Genomic DNA, 10,578 nt, shown 5'->3' on the forward strand with positions numbered 1-10,578 from the left:
CTTCATTTTTGAGGTCTTGGTACAGTATTTGGTCATTTTCGTGGATTTCTGCTTTGCTGAGGCCAAAATTGCTGGGTACTGAAACCTCAAATGACAATGCCATTTTCACGCCTTTGCTGACGAAGTCGCCAGAGGCATGACGTCTCAGGTTGTCCCGTCCATCCGACTGTCTGTCTCTACGTACGTATGTATGTACGTACGTCGTGTATAGTACGTACATACTCATTTTCTCTGTTTTCTCTACAACCGCTTATCTGATTGACACAAATTTTTCACCGTAGGTGCGACAACTCATGAAGAATGTTTTTGTGATAATTATGACATCATAGGTCATGTAGTGTGACAGCAATGTTGGCAAAAAAGGAAAAACTTTGGACCTCTGTATCTCCGAAACCACTAAATGGGAAAAAAATTGAAAGTTGGCACACGACAAGTCCTCCCCATGGGAAACAAGATTTTTTGATGATGTCATAAGTTGCTTTGTTATGACGTCATAATTGCATACGTCGAACGCTTTATCCAACCAATATGAAAATTGTGGAGGGCCATCTCGGGCTAAATTGTATGGGCAGAAAAATTATGACGTCATTGGTCACGTGGTACGACAGCCATTTTTTGAAACATATAAACCTTCAAAAAAACTTCTTCTCCAAAATGGCTGAACAGATCGAGGTGAAACTTTACAGGTATAATCGCCTATCCTTGAGGAACAAAAAGTTCTCCAACTATGACATCAAAGGTCACATAGTTTGGCAGCTATGATTTCTTTGGAAGAAGAAACCTTTAAAAATCTTCTTCTCCAGAACGGCATGACAGATCAAGGGGAAACTTCATTCACATGTTCCCAAAGCCTTGTCGATACAAGGATGTTCACAAATAATTAATAGGTTATATTGAATGAAAATTTTTTTTTAATATTTCTCTTGAACCGCTTCATCGATCGAAGTGAAGCGTCAAAATTATAATCTAGTAATCGTGGGGAATACTGTATACGTTTTAAATTTCAACCTGATCGAACACATGGTCTGGCAGCCAGAATTATTTAATATTTTGAATCTGGGTTCAGGGATTTAAATCAAACTTGGTACAATGTGGGCGGAGACATATCTGGCAACATATCCTTTCTCTCTCTCTCTCTCTCTCTCTCTCTCTCTCTCTCTCTCTCTCTCTCTCTCTCTCTCTCTCTCTCTCTCTCTCTCTCTCTCTCTCTCTCTCTCTCTCTCTCTCTCTCTCTCTCTCTCTCTCTCTCTCTCTCTCTCTCTCTCTCTCTCTCTCTCTCTCTCTCTCTCTCTCTCTCTCTCTCTCTCTCTCTCTCTCTCTCTCTCTCTCTCTCTCTCTCTCTCTCTCTCTCTCTCTCTCTCTCTCTCTCTCTCTCTCTCTCTCTCTCTCTCTCTCTCTCTCTCTCTCTCTCTCTCTCTCTCTCTCTCTCTCTCTCTCTCTCTCTCTCTCTCTCTCTCTCTCTCTCTCTCTCTCTCTCTCTCTCTCTCTCTCTCTCTCTCTCTCTCTCTCTCTCTCTCTCTCTCTCTCTCTCTCTCTCTCTCTCTCCCCCACCCTTCTACCTCTCTCTTCCCCACCCCTCAAGAGTTTGTATCCAGATATGCCCAGGTGGTGTATGTCTCGGACATCTTGGCTCCAGATGCGTCTGGGCGGTGTTTGTCTCCGGACAAGTTCGATCGGTGTTTATCTCCGGATGTGTCTGGGCGGTGTTTATGTCCAGGCGAGAGTTTGTCTACGAATGTGTCCAGGCAGTGTTTCTCTCCAGACAGGAGTTTGTCTCCGGACATGTTTGGGTGGCTTTTGTCTTCGGACAGCTTGGCTCCAGACATGTCCAGGCGGTGAATGTCTCCGTACATGTCCAAGTGGTATTTGTCCCCAGACAGCTTGCTCCAGATGTGTCCGGGTGGTGTTTGTCTCCGGACGTGTTCGGGCGGTGTTTATGTCCAGATTTTGTCTCCGGATGTGTCCGGGTGTTTTTTTTGTCTTGGACAGCTTGGCTCCAGAAGCGTCGGGTGATGTTTGTCTCCGGACGACTTGGCTCCACATGCCTCCAGGAGGTGATTGGTTCCGGACAAGTCTGGGTAGTAATTATCTCTGGATGTGTCCGGGCTGTGTTTAGGTCTATGCGGGAGTTTGTCTCCAGACGTGTCTGGGCGGTTTTTGTCTCTGGACAGCTTGGCTCCAGACGCATCCAGGTGATGTTTGTCTCGGGACGTGTCCAGGCGGTGTTTATGTCAGGAAGGGAGTTTGTTTCCGGATGTATTTTGGGCGGTTTATGTCTCAGACAGCTTAACTCCGGAAGCGTCATGGCGGTGTTTGTCTTCTGACGGCTTGATTCCAGATGCGTCTGGGTGGTGTTTTTCTCTGGACGAGTCTGAGTGGTATCTACTCCGGACGTGTCTGGGCGGTGTTTCTCTCTGGATGGTGCTTGTCTCTGGACATGTTCGGGTGGTATTTATCCCCAGACGTGTCTGGGCAGTCTTTATGTCCAGACAGGAATTTGTCTCCAGACATGTTCTGATGGTGTTTATCTCTGGGTGGTGTTTGTCTATGGATGTGCCTGGGTGGTGTTTATCTCTGGGCAGTTTTTATCTCTGGGAGGTGTTTGTCACTGGACGTGTCTGGGGGGTGTTTATCTCCGGATGTATTCAGATGGTGGTTATCTCCGGACGTATCCGGACGGTGGTTCTGAACGGTGGGTTTTTTCAGGCTGTGTATGTCTCCAGATGTGTCCTGGCAGTGTTTGTCTCCAGACGTGTCTGGGCAGTGTTTGTCTCTGGACATGTCGAGATGATAACTATCTCCGGACGTGTTCGGGTGGTGTTTATGTCTAGATGGGAGCTTGTTTCCGGACATGTCCGGACAGTGTTTATGTCCGGATAGGAGATTGGCTCTGAATATGTCTGGGCAGTTTTTATCTCTGGACCTCTTGGGTCCAGACGTGTCCTGGTGGTTTGTCTCCAGATGTGAAAGGAGGTGTTTATGTCCAGATGGGAATTTGTTTCTGGATGTGTCCGGGCAGTGTTTATGTCCGGAGAGGAGATTGTCTCTTGATATCTCCAGGTAGTTTTTGTCTCCGGACTGCTTGGGTCCAGACACGTCCAGGTGGTGTTTGTCTCCGGACATGAAAGGGGATGTTTATTTCCGGACGGAAGATTGTCTCCAGACGTGTCCAGGTGGTATTTGTTTCCAGAAGGCTTGGTTCCAGATGTGTCCGGGCAATGTTTATGTCCGGGCGGGAGTTTGTTTCTGGGCGTGTCTGGGTGGTTTTTGTCTCCGGGTGGCTTAGCTCCAGACATGTCCAGGTGGTGTTTGTTTCCTGACATGTGTGGGCAGTGTTTAAGTATGGACGGGAGTTTGTTTCTGGGCGTGTCCGGGCAGTTTTTGTCTCCGGATGGTGTTTGTCTCCGGACGTGTCCCGGCGGTATTTATCTCTGGGCGTGTCTGGGCAGTGTTTATGTCCTGACGGGAGTTTGTCTCCAGACATGTCTGGGTGGTGTTTATGTCCGGTCGGGAATTTGTCTCCGGATATGTCTGGGTGGTGTTTGTCTCTGCACAGCTTGGCTCCAGATGCATCAGGACAGTGTTTGTCTCCGGTCTTGTCTGGACGATGTTTGTCTCTGAACGGTGTTTATCTCTGGACGTGTCTGAGCAGTGTTTGTTTCCAGATGGTGATTATCTCCGGACGTGTCCTGGCGGTGTTTGTCTCCAGGCTGTGTTTATCTCTGGACATGTCCGTGCAGTGTTTTTCTCTGGGAGGTATTTATGGTATGACTGGAAGAAGATGGATTTCAGACATTATTTTCTTTCCATCTTCACCGTTATTCTATGCAGAATCATTTTGATGAGGCGGTATGATTCATAATTAACACTCCACCGCACATCTGCCTTCCCTTCCTCTCACCTCACACTGTCTTCCCTTCTCCTCCTCACTTTCTTCCTCCTTGCTCCCCCACTCCTCCTCTCTCCCTCCTCCCTCCTCTCTCTTTCCCCCTCCACCTCCTTACTCATCCCCCTCACCCTCTCCCCCATCCTTCTCTTTCTCCCCCCCTCTTACTATTCCCGTCAGTGAAGCGACAGGTAGTATTTGCTGGCATATTAAAAAAGATGATGGAGTAGAGGGAGCTTTATTATCCTTTATTATTCCTTAAATTCAATCAATTTTGAGAACAGAATGTCATTGAAAGAACTATAAGTTTACCTAAGTTGATAAAGGATGTACATTTGTAAACAATACCACTTGTTGGTGATCATTGGACATCCTGAGGCCTGAACAAATTAAAACCATTATGACGTATTTTTATCGTTTTATGTGAACACTGCATTTTTTATTATATTAATACGCTAAGCCATATTTTGTGGACGTTTCTCCTCCGAAACTGCCGGACGGATTGTCGCCATTTTCGGCATGCGGGTGCTCTGTGGTCGAATGAACAGCATGGGCGATGTGAGATCGCGCCAGACGGACGGATTTGGGAATTTTTGGCGATTTTTCTAATTTTTACATTTGTTTGCATGGCGACGTGTGACGTCACCTCTGAGAGGCGTGATGACGCCATGACATCATCGGTCATTCGCGGACGTCATTACGTCTGTACGCTGAGAGGCGTAATGCCACTCCGAGAAAACAGCGTGTGCAATGTAAAACCCTCTTCTGCACGTGCTGACTACCTCAGAAGGTGAATTTGACGCAAAAAATGTAACAAGAAACATTGTACATAAAGAAATTCTATAAATCACATTTTGAACACTGGACTAAATTGACATCGTAACGAACCCTCACTTTAGAAACTTTGTGCGGAGCGCGGGTTTGGCTCGTGGAGATTAATAATGGAGGCTTATTCTTCCTTCAGCAGCACAATGTCCGGATGGGAGTTCGGAAGCGTGTGGTCTCGGCCGTCCTGTCAGCCAAGTCACGAGTCATGGAGTAACATTGTGACCAAAACTCGCACAGATATTAAACACCGAAACCAGCGACGTCCCTCCCGCTCTCCCGTGGACGACAAAGGGGCAGACGAGCACAGAGGACATCGATGCACACTTGCCTGTACTTTACCTGCCACAGACGTTTCGAGGGACATCTTTTTGATGCGCTTGCCACTTTTGCGGAGCATGGTGTTTTAAATTCCCGACATGCAAGGGTTGGGAGCAATTGTCGAGCTCGGTTTCGGTTCAAGCGACGCGATGCGTTCGACTTCGAAGCGGCTCACGCACACTGCATGGTGTTCCCTATTGTGACGTCACACTGCATGGTGTTCCCTATTGTGACGTCACAGAGCACGTCTCGTGCACGTTTTCTACAGTGGGATTTTCGCTCGCGGCACAAACGTAATGAATGCTGCGAAGTTTCCTGACGGGTTTATTCAGCTTGTCATCCTTACAAGGTCGGCAAAATGAGTACGAGCTTACTGGTGACAGGGCCACTGCATCAGCAGCACAGTCGCGGCCCCAGAAAATGATGCAGCCAGCAGCCCCAGCTGGGGTATGAGGATGGTCAATTCATCTTAAATTTTCATTTGTACTCGCCGTGAGAAATCGTACAGAGCAATGAGCTTTCGTTACTAAGAGTTCGAATCGGATGACCTGTCCAGCCTGGATTCGAATCTCGACCCAACTATAAAATGTCACCCTGGTGTTTCGCAGCAGCTGGAGGGATAAATGTTGACGCTGTGCATGAGATGGACGTAAAGCTTAGGCCAACCAGTTCGTGAAAGACAGGCCGAAGAACGTTCCTCGGGCGACCGAACAAGGTGGGAACAATCTGGCCCATTAGAGAGGGAATAGTTTAGATTATCTGCCCATTTTTACAAGGATACATCGGGAACTTGGACACAGGGAGAGACCATTTAGCCCATCATAACTGCACTATATATCCACACCACGTTAATCCAATCTATGAGTTTATCAACTTCATTTCACTGCGAGACAGAAGCAGCAGAAGCAGCACATGCAAAGAGGTCATGCTCTGATTGAAATGATCAACCTCGTTGATGTGCAAACTCAGAACCAAGCTTACCTCTCAGTGGATGACATATAAACCACATATGTCAACATGCTTGGTACAGATGGCTTGGAAAACCATTTACCTGCATTCACCTTTCGGTGAAGCCTGGTGTTGGCTTAGTGGTGAGGGTGGCTGGCTCGCGATCTTAAGGTCCTGAGTTTGAGCCCCATTGGCCACTGAATTAACACCAGGTGTGGTTAACTCAGCCTGTCATCCTTCTGAAGTGGGTGAAATGAGTACCAGTGGACTGGTAGAGGGGCACAGCATCAGCGGCACAGCCACGCTTCCAATAAATGATAGCTACCTGGCAGCCAAGCTGCCAAATGCAAGAACAGAACCTTTGGGTGCAGAAAGAGCAAAGTAGCTGTAAGACAGGATCCTCACCGAGTTGCCAAGTGTGGTGCCTGTCCTACAAAAGAACCAATGGAAACCAGCTGTTCTCTACTCTCCAGCTGTATGTGAGGAAGACCTGGTCTAGTCTGCTATCACAAGTGAGGGTGATGACATGAAGGCAATCGACAAAGCAGCACAGGTGATATGCAAGTGCATCGCTGATTATTTCACCAAGGAAAAGCCAGCCAGTGCCAAACCAGTGTCAAGCGGCATTGTTGATGTTCCAGCTGAACTGTACATCCTGATTTGCTGGATCATGGTGAGGCTTGTGGATGAGCTGGACACCGAAAACAAGACCAGTGTTGTCAATAGGAACACTCACGGTGCGCCAAAGCACCATGTATGGATTTAAGTCCAACAGACAGGTGAAGTACAAACCAAGAAGCGATTCAGCAACTTTCAAGCCACACCATTCAAGAGAAAACATTTGAGGACAACACGAAGAAGCTGACACACTGCTGATCCAACAGGCAGCACTAGCATCACATCAAAACCCACCTGATGCATGGTTGGTATTCTTCTCTCCAGACACAGGTGTATTGGTGCTGGTCATAGCAAACTATGACCTCCTGTTAAGAAACACCTACATTTTGATGCCTTCTTGAGTTCTTCAAGTACAGTCAATATGGACAGCTTTAGGTGCAGAAAGAGCAAAGACTTTGTCTGCCTTCCATGCATTCACAGGGGCAGATACCACTGGGAGCTTCTCTCGAATAGGCAAGACAACCTTGGTTGCAGGTCTTCCTGAAAGCTGGTGAAGATGTCATCAAGGCTCTGCAGATGCTTACAGAGGCCACTGAAGTGACCAAAGAGATGCTGTCCACATGAGCTGCATTCGTATGTGCTGCATACTCAACAAATCGCATCCACATTGAGAGCATCCCTGAATTGCGATGGCTTCTTTTCTGCAAGTACATGGCTGAAAGTCACAAACTTCCTCCTACCCTTGGTGCTCATAAGCAGCACATCCTGAGCACACAAACATATCCAGGCCAGAGTATAAGGTCAGGCAAGCATCACTCAGCAGGAGATCCTGGATCTACTTCAGAATGGCTTCTACAAGGACACCAATGGTCAAGTGAAGCTGATGACAATGGAGGTTCTCCTAGCCCCTAAAGCCATCATCAAGATGGCCAAGATGACCAGATGTCAGTGCAGAGGAGATTGTTCATCTTCCAGATGCTCTTGCAGATCTCTGTCTGTGCAGTACAGTGCCAGAATGATGAAGATTCTTCGGACACTACATTGGATGATGATGATGATGATGATGATGATGATGATGATGATGATGATGATGATGATGATGATAATGTTTCACAGTAAATGATTTTCTCATTATATGTATTGCATTCTATTATGCTATGATATTGCACCAGATAGCCATTCAGATGTAATTATTAATGTTATTAATTGACTGAAAGTGACAGCCTCTGTTATATGTTCTGTGTGCTAGCTCTTACATGAGCCTTGCCAAAGTAGACAACAACAACAACAACAACAACAACAACAACAACAACAAAAAAGATGTTGCCTAAGTATAATCCCAAACTTAGCCGTTCACCTAATCAATTACAAAAATTAAATGAACATAACAATTAACATAATAATTTGCTCTGTAGTCAAGCGAAAAAATTGCGCTTGGTCCCATTATTAATCAAAACGACCAGGTGGCTTCGAAGCTGAAATATTGACAAAATGCCTTCGTGATGGTCATTTTGGAAACTCCAAGATGGCCGCCATACGTATTTCCGGTAAAATGGAAACATTGGTTTTTCTGGTTGGTTATAGTGAACGCAGTGTGCTTCATACTTAACGCATGCACATGAGAGAATAGGAAACAACAACAACAACACAATACCATGGCAATTGTGAATCCGTGTCGTTGGCTATGACCCTTTTGCTTCCGTTTTTTTTTTTTTTGCTTCTGTTTTTTTTTTTGTTTCCGGTTTTTGTCATGGGGAATGATGCATGCATCAGATAAAGGCATCGTCGGAGACATGAAAGACCCAAATAATATCAGACATGGTGTATATTTCCTCCACTGATTTTAATAAAGATATCTCCCGCATCATCAAAAAATAATTTTTAATCGTGATTTACATTATTTGACCGCTGATCCCGAATCCAGGCCGAAGTAACCGGAAATTGCGTATACAGTTGTGAACACGTTGTAGGTAAAGTCAGAAGCGAATGTAAGAAGAATACTACGTTCACTTCAAGTATTAATTTTTTTAGATGAGATCCTGTTCTAGGCGGTGTAGTTGTCGTTGTGAAGGGAATGTTGAGGAATTTTTTTTTTCAGATGAGATCCTGTTCTAGGTGGTGTAGTTGTTGTTGTGAAGGTAATGTGGAGGTATAATGTTGAGGTAATATTAATTTTTTTTAGATGAGATCCTGTTCGAGGCGGTGTAGTTGTTGTTGTGAAGGTAATGTTGAGGTAATATTAATTTTTTTAGATGAGATTCTGTTCTAGGCAGTGTAGTTGTTGTTGTGAAGGTAATGTTGAGGTACTATTTATTTTTGCAGATGAGATCCTATTCTCGGTGGTGTAGTTGTGAAGGTAATGTTGAGGTATAATGTTGAGGTAATATTAATTTTTTTTAGATGAGATCCTGTTCTAGGCGGTGTAGTTGTTGTTGTGAAGGTAATGTTGAGGTAATATTTATTTTTTCAGATGAGATCCTGTTCTAGGCGGTGTAGTTGTTGTTGTGAAGGTAATTTTGAGGTAATATTTATTTTTGCAGATGAGATCTTGTTCTCGGCGGTGTAGTTGTGAAGGTAATGTCGAGGTATAATGTTGAGGTAATATTAATTTTTTTAGATGAGATCCTGTTCTAGGCGGTGTAGTTGTTGTTGTGAAGGTAATGTTGAGGTAAAATTTATTTTTGCAGATTAGATCCTGTTCTCGGCGGTGTAGTTGTGAAGGTAATGTCGAGGTATAATGTTGAGGTATTATTATTTTTTTTCAGATGACATCCTGTTCTAGGCGATGTAGTTGTTGTGAAGGTAATGTAGAGGTATAATGTTGAGGTAATATTAATTTTTTTAGATGAGATCCTGTTCTCGGCGGTGTAGTTGTTGTTGTGAAGGTAATGTGAAGGTAATATTTTTTTTTTCATGGTAAAAGACGGTTTAATTTGATATATTTAAGAAGCGAATGTAAGAAGAATTCTATGTTCGTTTCTCGGCTTTGCCTATTCCATATTGTTGTGTCCGAAGAACAGACAGACAGACACGAGAGCAAGTGGCAACTCTGCTTTATCGCATGCGCGAGAGCATACACTGCGAAAACCCCGAGGCAGGCGAGTCATGATATAAAACCCAACCACGTGACGACAAGCATCCCCAAGCATCCAACCCCCATACAGCACACGTTTTTTTTTTCAGATGAGATCCTGTTCTAGGCGGTGTAGTTGTTGTTGTGAAGGTAATGTTGAGGTAATATTAATTTTTTTAGATGAGATCCTGTTCTAGGCGGTGTAGTTGTTGTTGTGAAGGTAATGTTGAGGTAAAATTTATTTTTGCAGATGAGATCCTGTTCTCGGCGGTGTAGTTGTGAAGGTAATGTCGAGGTATAATGTTGAGGTATTATTATTTTTTTTCAGATGACATCCTGTTCTAGGCGATGTAGTTGTTGTGAAGGTAATGTAGAGGTATAATGTTGAGGTAATATTAATTTTTTTAGATGAGATCCTGTTCTCGGCGGTGTAGTTGTTGTTGTGAAGGTAATGTGAAGGTAATATTTTTTTTTCATGGTAAAAGACGGTTTAATTTGATATATTTAAGAAGCGAATGTAAGAAGAATTCTATGTTCGTTTCTCGGCTTTGCCTATTCCATATTGTTGTGTCCGAAGAACAGACAGACAGACACGAGAGCAAGTGGCAACTCTGCTTTATCGCATGCGCGAGAGCATACACTGCGAAAACCCCGAGGCAGGCGAGTCATGATATAAAACCCAACCACGTGACGACAAGCATCCCCAAGCATCCAACCCCCATACAGCACACGTTTTTTTTTTTTCAGATGAGATCCTGTTCTAGGCGGTGTAGTTGTTGTTGTGAAGGTAATGTTGAGGTAATATTTATTTTTTCAGATGAGATCCTGTTCTAGGCGGTGTAGTTGTTGTTGTAAAGGTAATGTTGAGGTAATATTTATTTTTCTCAGATGAGATCCTGTTCTAGGC

At 44.6% G+C, this 10,578-nt stretch overlaps 1 protein-coding gene across 2 annotated transcripts in view; it reads right to left on the reverse strand.

Annotated features, from left to right (window-relative positions):
• LOC147013334 (uncharacterized) overlaps positions 1-6,130 on the reverse strand; it is a 41,436-nt gene extending 35,306 nt beyond the window's left edge. Inside the window, exon 1 of one of the 2 annotated variants that reach the window (XM_085855066.1) lies at positions 5,054-6,130. In XM_085855066.1, the coding sequence (XP_085711192.1) occupies positions 5,054-5,111 (58 nt within the window). In that variant the 5' untranslated portion in view covers positions 5,112-6,130. The remainder of the gene's footprint in view (positions 1-5,053) is intronic. The other variant, XM_085855064.1, reaches the window with a different exon arrangement.
• Positions 6,131-10,578: the final 4,448 nt, after the last annotated feature.

The sequence above is a fragment of the Eptatretus burgeri genome, chromosome 14 (genome assembly GCF_056783735.1).
Source record: "Eptatretus burgeri isolate ZD-2024b chromosome 14, Ebu_testis_v1, whole genome shotgun sequence".
Classification (NCBI taxonomy): domain Eukaryota; kingdom Metazoa; phylum Chordata; class Myxini; order Myxiniformes; family Myxinidae; genus Eptatretus; species Eptatretus burgeri.